The 25,589-nt window shown below is 38.3% G+C and overlaps 13 protein-coding genes and 2 non-coding genes across 15 annotated transcripts; 9 read left to right on the top strand and 6 right to left on the bottom strand.

Annotated features, from left to right (window-relative positions):
* Positions 1 to 21: 21 nt before the first annotated feature.
* Positions 22 to 1,164, top strand: ARP1 (actin-related protein 1; the record flags this gene model as incomplete). Its single annotated transcript, XM_454986.1, has 1 exon — positions 22 to 1,164. The coding sequence occupies one exon, from the start codon at positions 22 to 24 to the stop codon at positions 1,162 to 1,164; it is 1,143 nt and encodes a 380-aa protein (XP_454986.1).
* Positions 1,165 to 1,506: 342 nt separating this feature from the next.
* FUR1 (uracil phosphoribosyltransferase) lies at positions 1,507 to 2,160 on the bottom strand (the record flags this gene model as incomplete). Its single annotated transcript, XM_454985.1, has 1 exon — positions 1,507 to 2,160. One exon carries the CDS (start codon positions 2,158 to 2,160, stop codon positions 1,507 to 1,509), a length of 654 nt encoding a protein of 217 aa, XP_454985.1.
* A 539-nt stretch (positions 2,161 to 2,699) lies between these two features.
* LSM7 (Sm-like protein LSM7) lies at positions 2,700 to 3,162 on the bottom strand (the record flags this gene model as incomplete). The annotated part of the gene is made up of 2 exons (XM_454984.1): positions 2,700 to 3,020; positions 3,151 to 3,162. The coding sequence occupies 2 exons, from the start codon at positions 3,160 to 3,162 to the stop codon at positions 2,700 to 2,702; spliced, it is 333 nt and encodes a 110-aa protein (XP_454984.1).
* Positions 3,163 to 3,363: 201 nt separating this feature from the next.
* ALF1 (Alf1p) lies at positions 3,364 to 4,116 on the top strand (the record flags this gene model as incomplete). The annotated part of the gene is made up of 1 exon (XM_002999367.1): positions 3,364 to 4,116. One exon carries the CDS (start codon positions 3,364 to 3,366, stop codon positions 4,114 to 4,116), a length of 753 nt encoding a protein of 250 aa, XP_002999413.1.
* A 187-nt stretch (positions 4,117 to 4,303) lies between these two features.
* On the top strand, positions 4,304 to 4,844 carry RPR1. The gene has a single exon (XR_002633604.1).
* Positions 4,845 to 5,062: 218 nt separating this feature from the next.
* Positions 5,063 to 5,326, bottom strand: TIM9 (protein transporter TIM9; the record flags this gene model as incomplete). The annotated part of the gene is made up of 1 exon (XM_454982.1): positions 5,063 to 5,326. The coding sequence occupies one exon, from the start codon at positions 5,324 to 5,326 to the stop codon at positions 5,063 to 5,065; it is 264 nt and encodes an 87-aa protein (XP_454982.1).
* Positions 5,327 to 5,644: 318 nt separating this feature from the next.
* On the bottom strand, positions 5,645 to 6,448 carry URA3 (orotidine-5'-phosphate decarboxylase; the record flags this gene model as incomplete). Its single annotated transcript, XM_454981.1, has 1 exon — positions 5,645 to 6,448. One exon carries the CDS (start codon positions 6,446 to 6,448, stop codon positions 5,645 to 5,647), a length of 804 nt encoding a protein of 267 aa, XP_454981.1.
* A 607-nt stretch (positions 6,449 to 7,055) lies between these two features.
* KLLA0_E22749g (uncharacterized protein) lies at positions 7,056 to 8,366 on the top strand (the record flags this gene model as incomplete). Its single annotated transcript, XM_454980.1, has 1 exon — positions 7,056 to 8,366. One exon carries the CDS (start codon positions 7,056 to 7,058, stop codon positions 8,364 to 8,366), a length of 1,311 nt encoding a protein of 436 aa, XP_454980.1.
* A 122-nt stretch (positions 8,367 to 8,488) lies between these two features.
* Positions 8,489 to 12,652, bottom strand: KLLA0_E22727g (uncharacterized protein; the record flags this gene model as incomplete). Its single annotated transcript, XM_454979.1, has 1 exon — positions 8,489 to 12,652. The coding sequence occupies one exon, from the start codon at positions 12,650 to 12,652 to the stop codon at positions 8,489 to 8,491; it is 4,164 nt and encodes a 1,387-aa protein (XP_454979.1).
* Positions 12,653 to 13,044: 392 nt separating this feature from the next.
* On the top strand, positions 13,045 to 14,214 carry CPR7 (peptidylprolyl isomerase CPR7; the record flags this gene model as incomplete). The annotated part of the gene is made up of 1 exon (XM_454978.1): positions 13,045 to 14,214. One exon carries the CDS (start codon positions 13,045 to 13,047, stop codon positions 14,212 to 14,214), a length of 1,170 nt encoding a protein of 389 aa, XP_454978.1.
* Positions 14,215 to 14,242: 28 nt separating this feature from the next.
* Positions 14,243 to 18,334, bottom strand: RAV1 (Rav1p; the record flags this gene model as incomplete). Its single annotated transcript, XM_454977.1, has 1 exon — positions 14,243 to 18,334. One exon carries the CDS (start codon positions 18,332 to 18,334, stop codon positions 14,243 to 14,245), a length of 4,092 nt encoding a protein of 1,363 aa, XP_454977.1.
* Positions 18,335 to 18,691: 357 nt separating this feature from the next.
* PET191 (Pet191p) lies at positions 18,692 to 19,018 on the top strand (the record flags this gene model as incomplete). Its single annotated transcript, XM_454976.1, has 1 exon — positions 18,692 to 19,018. The coding sequence occupies one exon, from the start codon at positions 18,692 to 18,694 to the stop codon at positions 19,016 to 19,018; it is 327 nt and encodes a 108-aa protein (XP_454976.1).
* Positions 19,019 to 19,637: 619 nt separating this feature from the next.
* KLLA0_E22639r lies at positions 19,638 to 19,759 on the top strand. Its single transcript has 2 exons — positions 19,638 to 19,674; positions 19,723 to 19,759. It is a non-coding gene; the product is annotated as a tRNA-Pro (tRNA).
* A 334-nt stretch (positions 19,760 to 20,093) lies between these two features.
* Positions 20,094 to 23,195, top strand: RAD26 (DNA-dependent ATPase RAD26; the record flags this gene model as incomplete). The annotated part of the gene is made up of 1 exon (XM_454975.1): positions 20,094 to 23,195. One exon carries the CDS (start codon positions 20,094 to 20,096, stop codon positions 23,193 to 23,195), a length of 3,102 nt encoding a protein of 1,033 aa, XP_454975.1.
* Positions 23,196 to 23,474: 279 nt separating this feature from the next.
* KLLA0_E22595g (uncharacterized protein) lies at positions 23,475 to 25,505 on the top strand (the record flags this gene model as incomplete). Its single annotated transcript, XM_454974.1, has 1 exon — positions 23,475 to 25,505. One exon carries the CDS (start codon positions 23,475 to 23,477, stop codon positions 25,503 to 25,505), a length of 2,031 nt encoding a protein of 676 aa, XP_454974.1.
* Between the last annotated feature and the right edge of the window lie 84 nt (positions 25,506 to 25,589).

The raw sequence follows: 25,589 nt of genomic DNA, 5'->3' as shown, positions 1-25,589 counted from the left end.
CATTACATAGGGATAACGGTGATGGATTCCAAAGATGAGATATTGTTCAATCAACCTATAGTTCTAGACAATGGGTCTGGGCTAATAAAGGCGGGGTTTGGAGGTGAAGATAAACCTAAATGTTATGAACATTCTTTGGTGGGGATACCTAAATATAGTAAAGTTATGGCTGGAAGATTCGATGGGAATACTTTCGTTGGAAACCAAGCACAGGAAATACGGGGTCTTTTGAAGCTACGCCATCCTTTAGAACATGGCGTTGTGACAGATTGGAATGCATTGGAGCAGCTATGGGGGCATGTTTTCGAAAAAGGATTACAGCTGAGCAGTTTGCAAGATCATCCGGTGTTGGTCACTGAGGCACCATTGAATCCCAAAAAGAATAGAGAACAGATGTGCGAGTTATTATTCGAAACTTTTAGTGTACCTGCGGTATATGTATCGATTCAGGCAGTGCTTTCGCTATACGCCAGTGGGCGAACAACAGGATGCGTATTGGATTCCGGTGATGGTTGTTCACACGCAGTTCCAGTTTACGATGGTTACACATTACCATCAGCTATACGAAGGATTGATATAGCTGGTCGTGATATATCAGAACTTTTGCAAGTTCTTATACGAAAGTCCACTGGGGTTTCCTTGCTTTCGAGTAGCGAAAGAGAGATCGTTCGAATCATCAAAGAGAAAGCGTGCTATATAGCATTGGATCCGAAAGAAGAAGAGAAAAACTACACAATGCACGGAAAACAAACAATGTTCAGACTGCCAGATGGGAAACAGATTGAACTTGATAATGAGAAATTCAGAGCGCCAGAGATTTTATTCAATCCTCAGTTAATCGGTTCAGAATTCCAAAGCTTGCCAGAAATACTATACGAAAGTATACAAAAAGTAGATCTAGATTTACGAACATCACTATTTTCTAATATAGTATTCAGCGGTGGTACTACAATGATACCAGGTTTTGGTGATAGAGTTCTAAAGGAGTTGAAGTTAAGTTGCGAACCGCAGACAAAAATCAAGATATTCGCACCACCAGAAAGAAAATATAGCACATGGATTGGAGGATCGATACTCTCTGGATTATCAACGTTCAAAAAGATATGGGTGACAAAAAAGGAGTGGGAAGAAAATCCAAGATGCGTACACGCCAGATTCCTATGAAAAACATTCACGGTAAAACAAGTCAACAAACGAGACAACAAGGATATATAATCTATCATAACTATTTTAAACGCTTTCAATGCAAAGAGGAAAGGTGTAAATGCCATAAAACTGAGAGTACATTAACGAAGAGATTATTTAAAGTGAAAAAAGATGCGAGAACATAAGTATTATAATTGCTGTTTTTGAGTTATGATTGCATTGAGTTTTAACAATTTACTTTTCTAAGCAAGTACGTAAACAATAATGGTCAACAACGATAAGCGAGGGACATTAGCGTAAATGAATGGACAAGACGGCGATTGTGCAAGTTGTCAGGTCGTGAAATTCTATAGAGTTTGCTTAGATGCAGTAGTATCTGTCACCGAAATCACCCAAACCTGGCATTAAATATTTGTTTTCGTCCAAACCTGCATCTATAGCACCGGTAACGATTCTGACATTTGGGAATTTAGCATGGTAGTTATCGATACCTTCCTTGGAACAGATTAAGTTCAAGAAGAAGATTCTTTCTGGCAACACACCTCTTTGAATCAACACTTCGGTAGCCATGATAGCAGAACCACCAGTAGCTAACATCGGATCCAACAAGAAAACGTATCTATCAGCGATATCTTCAGGTAGTTTTTCATAAAACAACTTTGGCATAGCAGTTTCCTCATCTCTTTGAATCAAAATCTTACCAATACGAACCGATCTGCAACAGTCTCTCAAACCTTGTTCCATGGATTCACCTGCTCTTACAATAGAAACACCGCAAATCTTACCTAGGAAGGAACAACCTTCGAATTTCTGGTTTGTGTCAGTGGTAATAGTCTTTGGAGTTACTGGCAAATGGTTCAAACCTTCTTCGACCAACAACCTGATGATTCTATCAGAGTAAAATATGAAATCAGATCTCTTAGTAAGGCTATCTCTGATGATAGTGTACAAGCCAAGCAACTGCTTCGATTGTGCCAATAGATGGACATTAGGAAATGGTTGTGTAGAACTCATATTATTTTCTTTTAGCAGCAGATAAACCTAAGTGAAGTTCGCTTTGATGCGCTAATTGATTGGTCTTCAGTAAAGAGTAAGAATACTACAGAAAATATTATTCAAACAGATTTGCAGCAACAAGCGAAAAGAGAATTTGAAACGTTAAAAGAACAACTCTCACAAGAGATATATACTCACATATATATAAATGAACACCTGGACGCAGTCGGTTTAAAGAATTCAAGATATCTCTCTAATCAGTCGATGCGATGAGATACGGTTTTTTGGTCGAAATTTAACCAAAAAGCTTTGCTGATGTTAGAAAAAAGATTCAATAAGTCACGTGAACGCACATTTGTGCAGATTAGGTCTTGATAAGTGAGATGTAGCCGGTTAGGAAAGTATCTCCGTTGGAGATACTTATTTCATTAGATACAGGTAGAAATGTGGATATGGGCTCATAGTGTGAGTTTGATATAGCACTGAACGTTATATAGCACTATTAATGAACATATATGGTACACTGTTGCTTGAAATTTTTTTTTTTTGGGTCTTAACTAGGTATTGATGATCTCAGCACCTTCGAGGGAACATAGCGAAAGTAGAGCTGTTCCTCTTATGACGACCAAACCAATTTTTTTGGCTTGGTCCTTGTGGATGATGGTTTCATCTTCTGGGTCTCTTGCATATTCGACGGTTTCGTCAAGAACCAAGTTCATTAGCTCGTCATAACCCTTTAGGATTCCAGTGACCAGTCTTCCCCCTATGAACTTGACACGTACTTCTGTGTCCTTATATTGTGCAAGATTTATGATAGACTCACGCTTTGGGCCTTCGAACTTCTTCTTCTGCTCTTGTCTCGGTTGTTGTGATTGCCTCTGCAGAGAAGGGGAATGTATAAACTCTCTAACTGTTAGTAAATTTGAACTTAAAATGTAGAATGGATCATTGTTTTGAGAAAGTTGAAGAAGTTTTAGAAAGCCGTCCTAATTATAGTAGTTAACATACTGCTTCGCTCATTATTAGTAGTTGGTTGGGTGGGGTAGCGCTGTTTGCTCAATGGGTTATTGTCAAAGTGTGTTACTGGTTTCAAATTAACTTTTCATTTAAGTTTACGGAACATTGAAAAATTCGATGTTCAAACATGCCTGGACAAAACGACAAACATTGAACTTACAGCATCGAAGACAAAATAAAACAGAGGATATATCAGCACCGATAATGTCATCTGACGTGGAAATTATATCCGATTTGGTTAACACTCAGATCTTTGTGAAACCTGGTACATCATGGGACCATCTGGGCCAAAGATTGAACGAATTGACCGGTGTTGATGTTCAAGACATGAAATTGGTGATAAATGGCAATGCACAGAACAGCAAGTATTTGAAAGATCTCAAAGACCAGAAAGTAGAGAAAATCCAGTCCATAAAAGTGATAGACACCAACGAAAACAGTTTAGCAAGCCAATTGAAAAATGATTTGCTACATGCTAATAGCGATGACGTTTCGTTCCGATACACCATGGACGATTATGAGAACAGAAGGGATTCTGTATTACAATGGAAAAAAGATAACAAGTTAGGGAAATTTAATCCTGAATACCGCTCTAAGATGGAAGAACAACTACAACTGAATATCGATAAGGCAGAACTATTACAAAAACACGTTGGAGAAAGATGCAGAGTACTGTCCAACGAGGAAACAACGACCGATTCCACCAAGGTCCCCGAAAGAAGAGGATGGTTACGATACGTGGGAAAAGTTCAAGAGATCAGTAATACAGATGTATGGTGTGGAATTGAATTTGACGAACCTGACGGTAAGAACAATGGTACATTCCAAGGAACGAAGTATTTCGGACCAGTAAAAAAGAATTACGGCGGGTTTGTGAGACCTGCCGTTGTTGAAGTAGGTCCTCAATTCACGCCATTAGCTGACGATGAATTGATGCTCACAGATGATGAGTTATAGGGAGTTGATAATTTACATAAGTTTAATTATATTCTCGTCCTTGGCCTCGTGGATGATACTCTGAACTACGGAAATGACACCTGACACACACGTGACAGGGTCTACTACTGAATGAATTCGTAATTGGTTTGAGTCGGGTGTTGTGCCGTAGCTGGTAAAAAGGCCACGTTGCGACTTCGGTTCGAATCTTCCTCAGAACACAAAGTCTCTGTTCATATGAACCTGGTTACAAAAAGATCAAATATGGCAATTCATTTCCTGTTCTCAACTTCATACTAAGCCCTTGAAGCGCTTCAAAGAATATTCACTCTTAAGTATAAGGTGGATGCTCGTTACTTTGAAGTGTTTTGAGAAGAGGTCATGTGATTTGAATGTTCTACTTGATCAGAGGAGTTGTTCTCCTCATTCCAGGTGGGAAATTCGGTGGAACGCAGCTGTCCGCTCGCCGAGGGTTCAAACCCCCGGTGAGTTATAATCAAGCAAATCCCTAACGGGATTTTCGCTTCGTGAGAAGGTTGTTTCTAATGGAACTTCAGCTTGAGCCCTATTGTCGTTGTTATAATAAATCAAGTCGCCAGTTCTTCTCTAATGGAGACCACGTGACATGGGAGGGACAACGGACGGACAGTTTAGCTTGTCATTTACGACAATGCCTAGTTGAGTGCAATGCAGGGAGTCTGCAACTTACGCAGATAACACAATACCGATTACCTTGTGTCTGAGGAGCATCTTTTTTTGGCCAGTCATATGGCAATGAAATGCAAACCTTTCTATATACAGAAACAGAATGAATATACATGGGAGAGATAGTCCTTAAAATCTATGGTAATCGTAGTAGCTACGATAAAATGTTATGATATAATGTTATAATATAATGTTATAATATAATGAAGTATGTACAGAATAAAATTTGAGGTTGGTAGGGAGAATTTCTTCTTTAAACCTTTTAACGACCCATGGTTTGATTCATGGCAGCATTTTGCTCTTGGAAACGTTGACCCACACGTTCACTGTGTTTCAAGAACTTTTCTGAACATCTCATTATACAGTTTTGTTCCTTAGAAGTAAGCTTAGCGGATGTGAAGTCGTTGACACAGTCGCTGAAACATCTTTCGACCAAGTTGGAGTATAGACGCATGAAATCCTTCATTTGCTTTTGTTCCACGATTTTTTGGAACTCTTGTTGTTCCTTACCATTAAGTTGATCCATTGTGTGCTTGCTTCTTTTCTTATCCGGGGTATATGATAATTAATCTTACCAATTGGATGACAAACAGTCTGGAGGAAGTTTGAGAGGGCTTATCGCAATGGTTGTAATGGTTTAAAACTCTTTTTCGATGATGTAGTTTCTGGTTTTTAAATCTCACATAATGAAAGAGAGAGAGAGAAGCAAACAAAAAATTTTCAGTTCAATACAACAGATCACGTGATCTTTTTGTAAGATGAAGTTGAAGTAGTGTTGCACCGTGCCAATGCAGGTGGCTATTAGATTAAATATGTGATTTGTTCTATTAAGTTTCCTGTATAATTAATGGGGAGCGCTGATTCTCTTTTGGTACGCTTCCCATCCAGCATTTCTGTATCTTTCACCTTCAACCTTAGGATCTCTACCCTTGGCGAAAAGTCCTCTGCCAACAATGATGATATCTGATCCACCACTTACAACTTCGTCGACGGTTCTGTACTGCTGACCCAATGCATCGCCTTTGTCGTCTAAACCTACACCTGGGGTCATGATTAGCCAATCAAACCCTTCTTCTCTTCCTCCCATATCGTTCTGAGCAATGAACCCAATAACGAAATCTTTATCACTCTTTGCAATATCAACGGTACCCTTAGTATATTCACCGTGTGCTAGAGAACCCTTGGAAGACAATTCAGCAAGCATCAATAATCCCCTTGGTTCTTTGGTGACCTCTTGCGCACCTTGTTTCAAGCCAGCAACAATACCAGCACCAGTAACCCCGTGGGCGTTGGTGATATCAGACCATTCTGCGATACGGTAAACGCCCGATGTATATTGTAATTTGACTGTGTTACCGATATCGGCGAATTTTCTGTCCTCAAATATCAAGAACTTGTATTTCTCTGCCAATGCTTTCAATGGAACGACAGTACCCTCATAACTGAAATCATCCAAGATATCAACGTGTGTTTTCAAAAGGCAAATGTATGGACCCAACGTTTCAACAAGTTTCAATAGCTCATCAGTCGAACGAACGTCAAGAGAAGCACACAAATTGGTCTTCTTTTCATCCATTAAACGTAAAAGTTTCGATGCAACCGGACTTGCATGAGTCTCAGCTCTACTGGTATATGATTTTGTGGACATGGTGCAACTAATTGACGGGAGTGTATTGACGCTGGCGTACTGGCTTTCACAAAATGGCCCAATCACAACCACATCTTAGATAGTTGAAATGACTTTAGATAACATCAATTGAGATGAGCTTAATCATGTCAAAGCTAAAAGTGTCACCATGAACGACAATTCTTAAGCAAATCACGTGATATAGATCCACGAATAACCACCATTTGATGCTCGAGGCAAGTAATGTGTGTAAAAAAATGCGTTACCACCATCCAATGCAGACCGATCTTCTACCCAGAATCACATATATTTATGTACCGAGTACCTTTTTTCTATCTTCCAATTGCTTCTCCCATATGATTGTCTCCGTAAGCTCGAAATTTCTAAGTTGGATTTTAATCTTCACGCAGGATGACAGTTCGATGAGCTTCTGAGGAGTGTTTAGAACATAATCATTTATCCATGGTCTATCTCTTCTTGTCGCTTTTTCTCCTCGATAGAACCTAAATAAAACGATCCCATTTAGCATCCAACACTACTTTTTGCTTTGATATAGTGTCCAGTTTCACATATTGACTATACCCTATCGGAGTTTTGTTCAAGTGATCATTAAGGGGAAGAGACAGTGATGTCTTCTGATGCCAACAAGAGATTGGAAGATGTTTCAGATAAAGCAAATGTCAATTCATTATCAAACCAAACCTCTTCTCTTGTGGGTGCTGCTACTGCTGGTGGAAGATCTATGGTGTATCAACTAACATCTTTTTACATGAGGACTCCGTTAAAATTGTTCAGACCAGCTAGATTTGACTATACTCATTACATTCGAGTACTTCTTACAGGTAGCGATAATACACAGTCCGAGACAAAAGTACGAAGTTCGAGGTATCGGTTTTGGAATCCAAAGTATACTTATTATTTGGAGAACTCTTCAATCGGAATCGTCACTAAAGCATTGAACAGATATGGTTGGAAAGTCATACCTGACAGAATTTTACCGCCATTAGTAGCCAATTCGCTGGCGGGAGTTGTGCTATACACTACTTATTTAGCCACTTTGAATAATTTTCCGTTGAGGGCTACAGATCAAGCTTTTCAACATAATATGTTTGATTTTTTAAGAGCAGGATTCCTTGCAGGTGCTGCACAAGCCATTGTCTCAGCTCCAATAGATGCCATTTATACAAGAGCAAACATTGATGAACTTTTATCCAGCGCAAAAAAATATGATAATCTATGGCTTTATAGTCGTGATAAGATCAGAGAGATTGGTTTGATTGGCTGCTTTGGTGGGTTTGGATTATCATTCATAAGAGAATCCTTTGGCTTTGCATTGTATTTCACTACTTTTGAAATGATCAGAGGACCAATTCGCCAATTGATGTTAGATTTTATCAAGAATTATAGGGAACTAAAATATACGGTGCAGAACACAAGACTCTCGGATATATTTTTCGATGAAGATGGTAATAAGATTGAAACGAAGAAACCAAGGTTAATTTCTCCTAAAGAGGAAATGTGGTATTCAAGAGTTTTCATTTTTATTGGAGGTGTTACAGCAGCTTTTGTTCTTCAATCGGTGCAATTCCCGTTCCTAAAGCTACAGAAAATCCACGTCTCTAGACTTGAAGCGTACGATATTTATCTCAAAAATCTACCATCAACGTCTAGTACAACTATAGGAAATATTCCAAATACGAAAATAAGGATACCCAAAGGCAGTAGTAGGTTTCACATCTATTACAACTCATACTTGGATACATTCGAGCATGTGTTCTTTTTCATGAAGAGAAGTAAGAGAGAAACCATTGCTTGGTTATATAAAGGTTTTACTAGGAATACTTTGGCAATTATTCCTGGAACTACTGCCGGTCTTCTTTTGCTTGATTATATGAGGTCGCAACTGCGTTCTCCTGAGGAGTATAAACGACTGCAATGAAAAAAATTTATAAATGAAATCTGTAAATATTTATTAGTAGACAAGACAGTTTAATTAACATTCTAATGCATCTGTTCAATTATGGACGTTTGGAATTTATCATAGTGCGGGACACACAATGTTTATTTTGAAACTGGGGTAGGTTCAGCGGGCACCGACTCAGCATCTGTGCTTGGTGTACCTTGCTTCTTCTCAATTTCACGTTTCTTAGTGATCATGTCTTGTAATTGTTCTTCTACCTTTCCGTCATCGACATGCTTATTAAAAATACTCAACACTTTCAAATAAGTTTCATTGTCAGTCTTCTCTAAAGACAAGTAATGTAGATATAGTTTTGATAACAACGACAAGAAGTTCTGCAAAGGTACCGCTTTTCTGGAATCAGCGTCAACTTCATTTGTTAGCGGATATAAACCCATTTCAATAAGGGCTATAACTGAAATCACATTATCAACAAATGGCTCCAACAGTTTTAGAAGTAGATTTTCGAGGGAGCTTAGAGCATAAGAACGTAATTGAAAACAAGGATTCAAGCACTGATGTGATAATGCTTGAATAATCGCGATAATTTCACTTTTCGAGACGGTGGGTTTTGTATTAAGAAGATGTGTAGTTAAATTGATAGATTTGAGAGATAGTTCAACTATTTCTTGATAGGGATTCTCTTTATCGACTTTATGACCAGTCTTCACAAGATTATTGTATTGTTCTTCCCACTGACTTCCAACAGCTCCAACAGAAGACATTTCATCGAACAGCCCGAGAACCCACATGAAGTTCACATCATCGATCATGTTTTTCTTTTTCATCACAGATGTGTCCAAAAAGACATAAACTTGGTTTGAAGGAGTGCCTAACGCCGCGTACTTTCTCAATAGCTTCCAGAATCCTTGATCATGAAGAAGCGCACCCTGATAGTTCAGTATTTCAGCTAAGTCTAACAAGCGCTGAAGAACGTTTGCACCTGCTTGGCTTTTGAAGAACGAGTTATCAAAGACTTCATTCTTTGTGAGTAACTGCTCGTTTATTAATTTAACCACATACTCAGGGTTTTCTAAAATGGAGATAATCAAAATTTTGTATGATATTATTCTCACAATGACATTTTTGGATAAAGAAACATTTTGGCATATTGACGATAATTTGTCTAGCAGGAATTTCCCTAAAACAGCATCATTCTTACAAAATAAGAACAGGGAGACACTTAACTCCATGAGGAATAGCAATTCTGGCTCGAAAAATCTTTTGTTATCATCGTTAACCTCAGTTTTAATGTGTTCAAGCAATAGTTTAATTAAGGTGTCATTAACATTCTTGTCATTCCCGAAAAGAGAAGCAGAAATATTTGCCGTTTTGATACACTCCATTGCCTTGGTTGAGGCTTGAATTTCCTCATCCGTCGGTTCTTCATCACCCTTCAAATACGAAGCAAATGTGGAAAGCAAACCCCTACTAGAGTTCGATCTATTGATGAGAACTTCGGGTTTGCATTTAGGTAGGTTTGGTAGTTTCAATCTCACTTGTAAATCTGGGAAAATATCTGGTGTTATCAACATATTTTCATACAAACTCAAAAGCATATCGATAATTTTATTCCACGTCACTTCAGTAATAAGAGCCACGTTTGTATTTTGTCTTAAAATTCTGAATAGAACAACGGTTGACAGCTGCGCTTTGAAATCGTTGCCTAGAAGAATGGCTACATTACTTACCGCAATGCTTTCTTTAGAATCTTCCACATCGATCTGAACGACGGGTATTTCGTCAACATAAACGTCGTCAACAGGTTTTCTTTCTCCTGTCAAAGTAGTAAATTTGGCCATGGTTGTAATCACATCGTTATAGATATCACCAAGTTCAAACAAGCTGGCAAGATTTGAACATTTATCTAACGTTGTGAGCATTCTAGTTGCGATATGATCGTCTGAAGCAACTTCGAAAATTTTAAACAAAGTTTCTATAATGGAAGAACCCACGCTTTCAAAAATAGCCTTATCAAATTGTATCAATTGATTAGGGCCTAACGATTGGACATAGCTTTCACATTTGCTGACTTCGTGAGCTTCTGTTACAACTGTGGTAGCTGCAATTAAGTTATTCCAGCTGTCGTCGAACCATCTCTCGCTTCCATGATGTTCTTCGGGCATAACGATTTCTTTATCCCTGATAGAACAGTAAACCTTGTCCAAATACCATAATGGGAAGTCCTTCTGATTGTTACAACCCTTCAAGTTGAGGGTATAATCTTCAAATGTCATATGTTTTTTCACTTGAGGATTGTAGAAATCTGTATTCAGTATGATTACCGAGTAAGATAAAACGAAAACTGAATCTGCATCTGGCTGAATTGTAGAATAATCTCCCTCAATTTCCAGCCCATCTCTTTCAGGATTATAGTGTTGGTCTTCGACGTACTTAGCGGAGAACTGTTCCACAACTCTCTCGATCTGTTGAGATTCACCAGGTAATCTGAATTTGGTAAGAAGCGCTCTGATTGCCTCATCAATTCTTAAACCTGTAAAGTCAAACATTCCAATAAATTTTGCAAGAAGGCCGACTTTTTCAGGCGCCGCAATAAACTCACCAATAGTTTTTTTGTTCAACCGAGCATTATTATCAAAAAGGAATTTAGCTATTTCATCTTCAGAATTTGACGAAATGAAACCTTTCTCAATCAACAATGGAATGCCTTTCTTTGGCTTTTTATTAAACTCCTCTGCACATTTAATGAATTCGGTCTTCAAATTTCTCTTATTGAGAGTGCCCAGTTCTTCCGGAACGAATTCCTGCACTCCTGCTTTCAAAAAGTGATCATGCATATCATCTACAACAGATATCAATCCTTCCAAGCAGATTGGAGGAACACTATCTGATGTCGTTAGCGCAGATTCCGGTAGAGATAATTTTGTTAATGCCATCAAAAACTCAATAGCCAAATCCGACCTTTCCAAGCTGCAATCAAAGTTGATGAAAACAGCGGTGAAAAATGAAGGAGATCTTGTCCATAAAATTGAGATTTGTTCAATCAATAATTCTTTAACAACAGCTGGTCTTGGCTTAGTCTCATCTGAAACGTTTGAATCTAATAAAATTGAAAAAATAGTGTTGATGGTAAATTCAATTTGTAATGATAAATGGTCACCAAGTATAATGGTCAAATTTGTGAACAGCTGCAGGGCAGCCTGTAGCAACGAGAGTTTATCCGAATTTTGGATGATATACAGAATGTTTTTGCAGATAGGATCGGCAACCAAGGAAAACAACTGCGGATGTTGTGGGAATTTGTCGCCAGCTAATTCAATGGCTGTATTTAGTAAATGCAGACCAAACACCTTAGTGGAATTGTTTTGTTTGTGTTGGTTCTCAGGCAACAAAAGAGACACTAAAATGTCCATATAATCTTTTATAACTGCAAGTCCGTAGTCCGATTCTAAATTTTGACTTTCACTTGATGCTGTAAAATTGCCATTTTCAACGGAATCAATGTCACTGCTTCCTTCGGCACCTATGTTGTCATCTTTCAAAACGTTCTTCGAGAAGTCCTGATCGTTAATGAAGATGTGTTGTTTGCTTGAGTCTAACTTTTTCAACTTGTCAAATATCTTGACGGTAATCGATAGCATGCTCATTTCTGCTGCCTTTCTCAACACATCAGTTCTTCTTTTGTTACAAGCCAAGGACATGACAGTTTGTAACACATCGTACACACATGAGTCGGAAAGAATCTCACCTGAAGGAGAAGCAATAATTGATTCAATAAGAACCAATACCTTTAAAAGGACAGAATCATCGGATAAATGTTCAGTACCTTCAAATTTACAGTGGGTTAAAGAGTTGATCGTTTGTCTATAAGCTGCGACATGGTTTTTCGAAGATTCGTTAATAATACCAAAGGCGAAAAACTTTTGTAATGAGTCTAAGGCCAATGATGTAATATATCCTGACGTTGAAGCTGTGCTTATCACCAATAAGAAAGGTTGCAAGACAGTTAGCGCATCAACATCTTCTAAATTATCTTTATGATTTAACATCAATCTCAACTGAATTAACCCCGACAGTAGTGGATCCTTAGTCTTACTAGCTGCTAAATTATTGAAAGTACCTGCCAATGAAGCGTCCTGATTTATGAATATATCACTTCCCCCCCCTAACAAGGCTGCAACACCAGATTGCACCGAATATTTCGCGTACTTCCTCATAGAAGTCGACAAAGAAATACATTCCTTGATGACAATTGTGACCGGATCAACAGCCACATTATCACGAGTCATTTCTTGTCGATACATTTTTTGAAGTGGTTCAAGCTTAGTCAACCGTAGAACCCTAATCGCGATCAAAAGTCCTTCCTTTCTTCTCCTTCTCCTTCTCCCTCTTACTTACCTATCACACTGTTCCCAAAGTTTTGTTTGATTTCGAGGTCCCAATACCAGATCGCCTGAACTTTGATAAAAGTTTCTTACCCGGACAAAATGATCTACGAATTTGACATTACGAATGAACAGCTAGTTTAAGAACAGTGATGAGATGAGAACGAATACCTCATCCCATCAGTTAAAGCCTCCTTGTTCCAAAGCTAAGTTGCGCTTTATAGCTGTGGTCAAAGTAACAATAGAAAAAGATAAGGTAATAGGTCAAAAAGGATAACTGCTCCTCCTGTAAGATTGAATTCATTGTTGAAATGCACAAAGTATATCTTGATATTAAGATCGGCGATGAGCCAATAGGCCGAATCGTATGCGAACTGTTCGACGAACAAGCCCCTAAAACATGTGCTAACTTTATACATCTATGCAGAGGAGATGTCAATCTTAATGGTAAAGTGTTAAGCTATAAAAGAAATCACTTCCATAGAATCATTAAGAATTTTATGATTCAAGCTGGAGATTTGATGTTCGGTTCTGACGACAAGATTAACAAAGAAGAAGTTGGAAAAGGCGGTTGCTCAATTTATGCGACTGAATCTGAGTTGGAAAATTCATCTAGAAATGAAATTCAATGTTTTGGGAACTTTCCAGATGAAAATTTGGGTGAATTTACCGAAAGCTTCATATTGGCTATGGCCAACACTGGTTCACAGAATACCAACAGTTCTCAGTTCTTCATTACTACTTATCCATCTCCCCATCTAAACGGTAAACATTCTCAGTTTGGAAAAGTGATAGCAGGTAAATCTGTTGTTCGCACAATTGAGCATATGGATGTCGATGAAAATGGAGTACCAAATGATTCAATAATCATAGAAGATTGCGGTGAATGGTCTGATAATATGGAAATACCTCTTTATAATGCATGCAACGATACAATTGGTAATGATTTTTATGAAGAAAATCCAGATGATGACACCCACTTCGAAGGCGAAGATTTTGCCAAAGCATATGAAGCAGCAGAGACCATTAAAGAATCTGGTTCTCTGCTATTCAAGAAACGAGACTTTAGGAACGCTCTTTTCAAATACAAGAAGGCCTTGAAATATACTACTGCATATACTCCTGAAGTGGATATAGACAAGTTTCATAATGAGAAGTTCACTATCCAGAAACATAAACTATATTTGAACATCTGTCTGATGCTATTTTATTTGAAAGAGTATCATGAATCAATCAAATACTCTACCTTTTTAGTGGATGATGACCGTGTAGGAAACAAAGACAAGGCAAAGGCATACTTAAGAAGGGGCAATTGTCTTTATGCTTTGAATAGATTTGAAGCCGCTCTCACTGACTATAAGAACAGCGCAAAGACAGTTCCCGAGGATAAGAACGTCGAGCAGAAAATAGATATTACAGAGAAGAAAATCGCGAGCGATCTCGAAAGAAGGAAAAAAAGCATAGGTAAATTCTTTAACTGATTAGGGATGCTATTCATTCCTTTTACCTTTATATAAAATCATCTAATAAACTTCTAGGCTTCGCTGTCTTTTTGGGCTTTGAATTTTGTAAGTGTTGCTGCGGAACGAATGGTTTATTAGTACTTGCCTGATAATCATCCAATGGGGACTTTTGTTGTGTGGGAAGTTTCTTTTGTATCGTATCTTTTTGATTTTCCTTGAAACTGTCCAGCATATTCGGCACTTGAGATGGGGTCACTTTTTGAGTGTCACTTCTGTAAGAATCCAGAATGTTGAAACTAGAGCCTGCACTTTTACCTGAGTGTCCATTTGAAGAGTTTATATCCCTAGAAGTAGGGTTGAGAATACTTTTTGACTCACTCGTGGACGAGGATACAGATCGCGTATTTTCCGAGAATTGAGAGTCAAACTTATCAAAGAGACTTGGGCGTACCTTTTGTGTTGTGACCGGCTCTTCAATCTTGTTATCTGTCAACTTCGAGTGGGAACTTTGAGGGATTTCAACCTGTTCGGATTCAATCTTCTTACTTTCCAAAAACTTCCAATCCTTCAAAAGAGAAACAGCTATGTAATCACATCCCATGCGGGTGTATATAGTAGCAACGCGCATAATAATTTCATACTCTAAGCTTTCATTTACCTCTAATGCTGCGTTGTAATAATCGATATTTCGGTCTCTCAATTGCAAGTATAATTGTAAGAGAAGTGGATCTTCCACTAGAAACGACTTGTTGACACATTTATCTTTCTCTATCCATTTATAATTGTCATCCACTTCAACCGGAGGCTGGACTAAGGCCTTTATCGCAAGATCTTGTTTCCGCATTTTCCAATAAACGTAACTAGTTGTCCACCTATCGCTGTCAATAATTGCGGTAGGAAGGATTTGGTTGTGTAAAAATTCATGGAGTATAGGTCCATTGTCACCCTCATATACCCTACATACTCCGATGGCTAGATCTAAGTCATTGAGCTGTTTTCGGAGCACGTTGATAGAGTCCTTCAACGAACCTGCTAACAAAAAGAACGTCGCTGCATCCATATATCTGTGTTTACTGAGTAAGACAAATGCGTTTTTCAAGGCTGCTGATCTCCAACGAGGCTCTGCGAAGTCGTTGTTCAAAAATTTTAACATCTTTGCCTGTTCTGGATGACCAGAGCTGATGCGCCATAATCCAATTAAAATACTTTTCTTTTTAAGTGCCAGATAGAAGATTGAACATCTTGATGGATCTCTTTTATCATAATTGTTGAATTCAAATTTGGCTATATTCTCGAAACATTTCACGAGATCCTGCTGGCCTGCCCAATACGGAACTTTGAATTCTTTCACGTTATCCCATTTCTTTAATCTATTGAAAAGATTTGAAAAAAGAATCTCTTTATTGTCGGAATGAGTGGCCCAGCTGACATCTCTCATGTTGACACTTGTCTGTGTGCTCTTATGCGATGTGTACAATTTTACACCCAACATAAATCTAACACCATTTATGTCTACAACCTTCTCATTTAAATTTATCTCTTGAACAGCTTCGATCACAGAAATTAGGGTCACCTGTTGATGTCGAGTGAGATAGGGTAAAGGGGTCTTTGAAAGGAGATCAATAAGTGGAGCCGATACAGTCGAATCAAATGTGCTATATGGTTCTTCATAATTATCAAACACATACGTAGAATCGTTTGTATGAAGAAACTTGGAAGGACTTAATTTCAGTGATGATCCAATATCGTGAATCTCATCAGAGTTGAATTCCATCTTGCGCAGCGCATGGAAAAGCTTTAGGAGAATTTCTCTTACGAGGTTGACCTTTTTAGCAAATAAAGACTGGATCAACAGTTGTGGATGATATATTGGCAATGGACCATTCAATACACTAGTTAAATGCAAAATATCATTCGATAAGATTTTTCTAGAGCCAATTGAGCTGTACGTAAATTTGTCCTTCAAGTCTAGGCTTTTGTCCTTTATGAAAACTTGGTTGCCAGTGGCTATGATGATAGAACCATTCTTCAACCAGGTGGAGTCACCAATGGCATGTGTAGTGTGCTGTGAAACGTTGATTTTCTCAATTGGCAAGTAAGCAGGGTTTCTGTTCGTATAATCGTATCTTAGTTGCGTATAAAGAATGACATAATTTTCGAAACCAATGGCAACAATGCTTTGTTCAAATTCAGTGCTTGTCCAGTCAATATCAACAACCTCGTCATCAAAGGTAGTTTCGTACTCCAAGACACTCCTTCTCAAATCCCATAGAGTCATAGTCGTACCTTTTTCGTCAATTACAGATATCTTATCATTTGACGATCCCGTAATTTTCGAAGCATTAGTAATATTCGTAATGGTTTCATAACTCTTCTTCCACCTTATACCCGACTGATCAGCCTGTGCCTTATATATCCTTATTACTCCGAGTTTGGTAATTGAGGCAATCAATGATCTGTCACTTTGAAATTGATATCTCACCGGATCAATCGCGGACACAAGATAAAACTCTTCTTCTCCCTCCAAGTCAATAGAATTGCTATCTATCTGTTTCATGTCATCCTTCGTGAATACAAAGCCTTGGGAACTACCATCTGGATAAACATAAGCAAAAAAATGCTGATCATTGTGTGGCTTGTTTCCAGAAGTATTGACCATAATAGATGGGATCCCCTTCGTCTTATCTGCAGAGAAAGTGCTTTTAAGAATTGCTCTCTTCTCATTTGAAGAGCACACCCATAGTTGCACTTTGCAGTTTTCTAGAAAAGTTACCACCAGATTACCTCTGTCGTGGACTAAAGCATGTTTTATTGGCGATTCAGATATTAGCATTGCCTTTTTTGACAACGTAACCGAGTCCTTTAGTCTCAATGGAACCCAGATAGAATTTTCCTGGAACCTCGATGTTGTCAATATAGCAGAACCGTAGCTACTTCTAAAAACCTTTTGGATGGATTTTGTGTGTCCGGTCCATTTATGCTGTAGTATACCAATGGTTTCTGTTCCATTCAAAATTGATGAAATGTGTAGCAATGAATGCCTTACGCTTCCATGAAGATCATGAACAACAAAAGATATGCTTTTATCATCATCAAAAATCTGTGGTTCAGGGAAATGTACGAACTCTGGAGATGATCCCATTGCAGTATTAGATATTGAAGTTCTTAATAGATCTTTGACCGACATAATTTTCGGTACATCATCTGAAAGATTAGTCAATGCCAACACTCTAATTTTGAGACTGGGAGTGGTAAATAGAATAATTTCAGGTTTTTTTTCAAGAATATACTTGATCATTTCGCTTTGATGAGATTGGTCTTTGATGGTTTTTCTCAAGGTTTTTTGGATTAACCAGCTATCCAAAATAACACAAAATCTTTCGTTATTGGACTTTGACATCTCCACAGTTCCCCACTGCTGAACATTCTTCTTATTGTCAATATCAAAACTGATCCATACCCTCAACTTTCTATCTGCACATAAAGTGTAAATGACATGCGTAATATGTTCTTTATTGCATTGATGATCGTTTGTTTTCCACCTAAAGGTGGTCACAACATCTGGATGAGGGAGAATAACCAGATCAAAGAAATCTGAATCCGATGTTATTGACACTCGCCTCCAAATTTTCACTGTTCTATCGTTATAATTCATACTAGATATGAGTTTAGAATCAGAAGTTATTGAACAAAGATAAACTGGCAAAGGTTGTCTTTTACTCCATAATAGTCTAGGTTTGTACTCGCCAAAAACATCCTTTACATCCCAAAACGATAGGTAATCTGATCCCAATACTAATTCATTCCCCATACCCCATTGCAAGGTGTTGACGCGGGAATCATCATGGTACACTTTACAGCAGAATACCCATTTAGGGTTCTTCATGATTTGATGCAGCGGTTTGTAAATGTACACTTCCTGAGAAACAGCAACAGCAATGAGACCATTACGAGGATTAACATCGACAGCATGACAATCTGAATTCAAATATATTGTTTGAAGCCGCTCAGAACGATTGGAAAGCAATATTAGATTGTTACCAGAGCAGTATGCCAATATGGTATTATGGTTCCATGACCGCTGGCAAGCTGCTTGAGGAGTACTATTAGGCACACCGGGGAGGAAACTCAATGTCATTTACACCCAATTGTGCACACAGTTAATTTCAAATACCAGCTAACAGGGCAACAGCTTCAGAGACTTGGTGCTATGTAGTTACATAACATGCCCTTTCGGTCTGCGTAGAACATTTAACCTTAGTATTATTCATTTCCAAGTATAGTGCTTTCTATCGTCATTGTTAACGATTTCTGTATTTCCTGGAGACTAAGAAAGAACCTTTAATAAAAGATGTGATCATTGTGACAAAATACAGGTCATCGGTCTTTAATCCAAAGAAGTTCATGCTATATAGGAGCTACTAGAGGAATTTATTCAAGGGCTGGTAAGAATACTAATAATAGAAAAAGCTAATCATAAGCATATACCAAAAAAATGGGTGCCAGTTGTAACGATCAAAGGAAAGCTGTTGCTATCTGTTTGCAGAGATCGCCATGCGTGCTCATCGAAAGAAACACTCCTAAGCAGTGCATAGAAGATCCTAAGTTGAGTAAAGATCTACCAGAACTCTGTATGGCACAGATGAAAGCATTTTTGGATTGTAAGCGTGGTATTGTTGACATGACCAAAAGATTCAGAGGCAACGGTGCGTTATCTACGGGAAAGTACGATGAGCAATATGAAAAGCTATCTACCGGAGACTTCAACGCCAAGGAAGAGTATGAGAAGTTGAAGTTACTAGATAGTGCCAGCAAGAATTAAGGCATACAATCCCTTTTGCTATGCGTGTTTCTGTTCTTTCAATTCTCTTTTTTTACTTCAAAACATTTCATCATCAAATTGTCGCTCCTGCATAAAACTGGATAACTCACACCATATCTTGTAAATAATACTCTGCCGTGTGCTGCTCTTCTACAATCCAAATTCTAAACCCTTTTGTTAACGCATTGCCTCATTGAAATCGTCTTGTTCCAAGAATACCAAACTTGACTATACCCTTTCGGTTAATATATCTTTTAAGGAATGGCTATCTAGTAGGTTGTACGAAGCTATGCACAGATGTCATAAATTTACCACACAAGAAGATTGACATTAGGAAAACACTCGATTAATATACGTATCGGTATGCATATATTTAACTAATAGCCATATTTTCATTTCATACTCGCCTGCAAGAAAACCCGGAAATTGTCTCAGGTTAACCCGAGGGTTGTTAAGTTGAGATATATTGCAGTATGGAATAGAGTGACATGATAATATGCAAGTGCTATTTTCGTGAATAGGCTCCTAGTTCTGGGAAGGTTATATCAAAATATAAACACCTTACAAGCTCCTAGAGGTAGGTCGATTATTTCTGAAACTAAGTCCTCAACAATTATTAGGGCGTGTGGTCTAGTGGTATGATTCTCGCTTTGGGTTAATAGCTTAGCCAAACCTCGTTAAACGAGGTTTAACTACTGCAAAGCATGCGAGAGGCCCTGGGTTCAATTCCCAGCTCGCCCCGAATTTTTTTAAATTTGCCGCGCTTGATCATTATATAAGAGGGAATAGGGAAAAATTATATAAGATGATGGGTTGAAGGCACGCCCTGAAAGGCCATTTCGGGATTAATATCACCGAGCCCATTGACTCTAGTTTTTTTTACTTCTTGTTTTATCGTCTCGAGCGTTGAGACTTCCACTAACGTTTTACCTGAAAAATTGAATCATTAAATCCTGAGATATGATTTAATAATGCACCATTCCTGCGATGAGTAAAACATATACAAAAACCATACAACAGTAAAGAGTGCCAGAAGATATTTGGGTACGCATTTGAAAACCAACAACCATCAACAATGAGCGGTGACAATTTAGGTGGGTTGAAGGTTCAAATGATGTCTCAGACATCATTAGAACAAGAAATAGAGAATAATGCTAATAATATGATTAGTAAACAGACATTGGAGCAAGAAGAAAAGCTTCTAGAGAGGTACACAAACAAGCGGGATATCCTTCGACAGAAACGGGACAGCTTGTTAAGTAAACGTTACAACGCCAGTAGGATTAGTGTTCGTGCTAAGTTGAAAGAGCAGATTGAAGATGTCGAGAATTATGAATTAAAACCCTTAGAGCAGGATATTGCTGAAATCAAAGAAAGAATTAAAGGTTTGAAAGAGACTAATGAGGCCGATACGACTACAAAATCTACAGAGAGACAACCTGGTGAGTCGGAAAGAGATTTCTTGTTGAGGACCGGTAAAATCACAGGGTTCGGAAATAGTGTGAATTTTAAGGTAGAAGACGAAGAAGAATCTAAATCAATCTTACTAGCTGAACGACAAATGTTAAAGAACATTGACGAGGAAGAAGATCAAAGTGAAGACGAGGCTGATTTTATAAGTGATTCAGAAGAACTTTTAAACGAATCAGCTGGGAAACTCGATGTAATTCGTAAACCTGCAGAGGCTATTGATGACGGTGACGAGCATCATTATCAACAAAGATTAAAGAAGTGGGTAGCCAATAGAAGTAAAGATCGCGATTACGATAACCAACCGGATATTCCAGAATGGTTGAAACCACATCCAAAAATTTCAGACGCCAATATCAGTGAAGATTTCATGGTACCTGGTGATATATTCCCTTTGCTATTTCCCTATCAAAAAACATGTGTGCAATGGCTATGTGAGCTTTATCAACAAGGATGCGGTGGCATAATAGGAGATGAGATGGGACTAGGTAAAACGATTCAAATTATTGCATTTCTTGCCACTTTGCACCACTCCCGAAAATTGAATGGCCCTGTACTTGTCGTTTGTCCCGCAACTGTGATGAAACAATGGTGTAACGAATTCCATACTTGGTGGCCACCTTTTAGAGCTGTAATTCTACATTCAATTGGTGCCGGTATGAATAAAGGTACACAGATTCCAGAAGAGGAACTAGAGAAGATGTTGATGACTTCAAATTACGGAACGTTTACATATAATGACTATGAGAAAAAAGAGAAAACGCGGACTTCACTTGAATCGAGAAAAAGTGTCAAAAAGCTTTTAGAAAAAGTGATCACGGATGGTCACATTATTATAACGACGTATGTTGGTTTAAGATTACATTCTGAAGCGCTACTGAATGTAAGGTGGGGTTATGCTATTTTGGATGAAGGACATAAGATTCGTAATCCTGATTCAGATATCTCTTTGACATGCAAGCAGCTAAAGACACAGAACAGAATTATTCTTTCAGGGACACCAATTCAGAACAACTTGACAGAATTATGGTCCCTTTTCGATTTCGTCTATCCAGGAAAACTTGGGACTCTTCCTGTATTCCAACAACAGTTTGCTAATCCTATCAACATGGGTGGCTATGCCAACGCTTCAAATATACAAGTGAAAACTGGTTATAAGTGCGCTGTTGCTCTCAGAGATTTGATTTCCCCTTATTTATTAAGAAGAGTAAAGAGTGATGTTGCTAAGGACTTACCAAAGAAAAATGAAATGGTTCTTTTCTGCAAGCTAACACAGTACCAAAAATCGAAGTACTTAGAATTCCTCCACTCTGACGAGCTCATGAAAATAAGGAAAGGGAAAAGGCAGGTTCTATATGGTATTGATATATTAAGAAAAATCTGTAACCACCCGGACTTATTGGATTTAAAACGAAAGAAAATGAACGATTATGAAGACGCGGATTACGGCAATCCAGCAAGATCAGGCAAAATGCAAGTAGTAAAGCAGTTGTTACTACTATGGCATTCACAGGGTCACAAAACTCTTCTATTCACTCAATCCCGACAAATGTTGGATATTCTACAAGAATTCATCAGTTACAAAGACCCTGAACTATCAGATCTTAAATTTTTAAGGATGGATGGTACGACTAACATCGGATCTCGTCAATCATTGGTGGATAAATTCAACAACGAACCTTATGACGTATTCTTACTTACAACAAGAGTAGGCGGACTCGGTATTAATTTAACAGGGGCAAATAGGATTATAATTTTTGATCCGGACTGGAATCCATCTACTGATATGCAAGCCAGAGAACGTGCGTGGAGGATCGGTCAAAAGAGGGAGGTCACTATTTATAGATTAATGATTGCAGGCAGTATTGAGGAGAAGATTTATCACAGACAGATCTTTAAGCAGTTTTTATCAAATAAAATCTTGAAAGATCCCAAACAAAAGCGTTTTTTCAAAATGAATGATTTACACGATCTATTCACTCTAGGAGGAGATAATGGATATGAAACAGAAGAATTCAATCAAGAAATTGTTAAACAAACGGGTAATATAAAGCAGAACAAGACTTCGGAGACGGACGATTTTGATAAACTTTCGCAGATTTCGGGTGTTCACAAATTGGAGGGATTTTTCAACTCTAAAGAACAAGATGAGAAGCAGAGCACCGAAGACGACAGAATCATGGGTAGCTTATTTTCTTCAGCAAATAGCGTTGATACTAACGAGAGAGATGATATCATTGGGGCAGAAGCTACTCGTAACGTCAAATCTGCACTTGATGCATTAAAAAACTCACGGAAACAAACTAAAAGGTTTGATGTTGGCACTCCGACTTGGACTGGTAAATTCGGTAGGGCAGGTAAAATAAGAAAGAGTAGGACTGCATTATCTACAAATGACAGCAAGTTTGCAAGAAAATTGAACCGGGATACGTTAGAGCGGGAGAAAATTAAAAGAGAGGACATTCAATCAGATGCTACACAGAAGGACGAGAAGAGCGCCGAGGTACTCAAAGCGTCCATTGAAAAATATCTATCTCAGTCACCAGGGTTTGCGAGCAAATCAGCAGATCTAGTGATTAGAGTCGGATTACAGCTAACAAACTCAACCGACGTAGAACGTGTTCGGAAAATCTTAAAAGATGTCGCAGTATTTGATAAGTTAAAGAAAGTTTGGGTACTTAAATCAGCTAATAGAGATACCGATTAAACATTTACCTTTGTAGCACCCTTGAATTCTCTTCTATCTATGCTGGCTTCCTCATTCAGATTGAGTGAAATTTCTGTCACAAATGCGGGTAACGAAAGATATTTTTTTTCTTTTTGATGCCACTGACACAAAAGATCATACAGCATTGGATGTAATATGTGGCGCTCGATACACCAGCTCGAGCAGCTTCTGTATATAAACCTAGTATTTCGAGACATCAAGCCGAAAAAAGTGCCAAAAAAAATAGCATAGCTCTTCTATGCTTTTCTTAGAAATTCAATGGCATCATCCTCTTTGGGCACTGGTCAGAGTACCACCAGTAAAAATATAATACTTTGTTTTGATGGAACGGATAATACTTTCGGCCCCAACCCCTTCAGCAATGTATTGAAGCTTTATCGGATGCTTGATGGCTCTGATTATGAAAGGCAGATTTGTTATTACCAACCAGGCATCGGTAGTTCGTTGGAGTATGATGCACAAGCTGGTTTTGGTGGTTTGGTTACTTGGAAGAAATTGAAGACGGCTATTGATTCTGCTGTTGCCTACAGTTTGGATCATCATATTATGACTGCTTACCTGTATTTAATGCACCACTACGAACCCGGAGACAAAATATTTATGTTCGGGTTCAGCAGAGGTGCGTTCATAGCAAGGGTACTAGCTGGAATGCTGGAAATGGTTGGACTTCTAAACGTTGGACTAGATGAAATGATATGGATGGCTTGGAAAATATATGAAGCCTGGGAATACGCTGCACAGCCCGTACAACCGAGTTATGCGACTACTTTGGTGGATGAATTTAAGAAAACGTTTTCAAGAAATATTGAGATCGAAATACATTTTCAAGGCCTCTTTGATTCGGTGAATTCTTGTGGTATACTTTTAGATCGGCTCTTTCCCTATACAGCTAGGAGCGGCATCGTTCGTCACATCAGACATGCGGTTAGCATTGACGAAAGAAGAGGGAAGTTCAAACAACAGTCGTTTTCCCCTAATCCTTATAGACCAAATTTATTTTCGTTGAACTATAGAAATTATGTCATAGAATATGAGAATGTTGCCCCGAAAACAAACTATCACAGTACCAGTAACCAATTTATAAATCATACCATTGGCTCAAGACCTAATTCATCACAATCACAATCTAGTAAGTCCGTACAAGAACTAATATCCCGAATCAACAATTTCCTAGAGCTGGAACATTCCCAAAGAACAGATAATTTCGTGAACCAGAGAGTTGAAGGTATATTCGAGGTGGACTCTCCCCATGGTACTTTTGATAGTAAAAGGACATCATCGGATCTAATAGAGAAGTGGTTTCCAGGCGATCACTCAGATATTGGTGGGAGTTGGCCACCGGATATCACTGAGAAAAATCATTTTTTAAGTGATATGTCTCTAAGATGGATTCTCTCAGAAGCGATCAAATCCGGAGTACTTTTTAAAAAAGGAATCATCCATGAATTTGCTGGCAAATATACATCTGCTGGAAGCTTATTGTCAGCATCGCACGATCTTTTGAGTTTCAAAAAGAGCAATCTTACTATGAAAAACCCATTTCACAAAAAAGAGACTAATGAATATGATGAAGATCAAATTAATAGATACCACGGCTTCAAACTGCCATCAAAGAGAAGTTGGTTACCGTGGCGTCATAAAACAGAGAACGTTTACTTCAGAACGTTTAACTGGAAAACGGAATCACCATCTAGTTGTTCTGATCTTGAGCAAGGTTTTGATACTGATGAACCAGGGAAGGACATCGGTCGTCAAAAAAAAAATGATGGAAGTGGAAATGTGAGTATCTTTAGGGTGATTTTTTGGTGGATTGCTGAATTGATTCCAATAGGAATAAGAATCGAAAACGAAAAGTGTGAATGGAAAAACGTTTACGTGCCAAATTTTGGTAGAAGACGGAATATACCTGAATATGGCGAACTTCATTGGTCAGTTTACTGGAGGATAAAGCTTGTCAACGATTACAAACCGAAGAATTTGCCAGATTATTGCGTAGATTTAATTGAGCAGCATGAAAAGATATCCCTTCCAAAGAGGAAGAACGGTGAAACGAAGAAGAAAGTTATGGTCAGATCTTCGTTGACTTCATCTTTGATATCATACCCTGGACTTGATTCAGAACCATTGCTGCCTCCTGATAGTGTCAATGACGGGTGCAATTGTCAGAAAAGGGATATCAACAAAATAAGAAAAGAGATGTGTGATATGCTAACCGAATGGGATCGAGAAAATTGGCAGCGAATTCCAGATGATCTTGAAAGCTTGTTAGAAGCTAACCCAGAACTTTAGTCTACAAACAGCACTGGATTTTTCAAGGGTTCCCAATTTTCGGCGTTCAAATGGATTAAATTTGTTCATTTCTTTTAAAAGAGT

This window comes from Kluyveromyces lactis (assembly GCF_000002515.2).
Source record: "Kluyveromyces lactis strain NRRL Y-1140 chromosome E complete sequence".
NCBI lineage: Eukaryota > Fungi > Ascomycota > Saccharomycetes > Saccharomycetales > Saccharomycetaceae > Kluyveromyces > Kluyveromyces lactis.
This window is presented reverse-complemented; position numbering and strand designations above follow the sequence as displayed.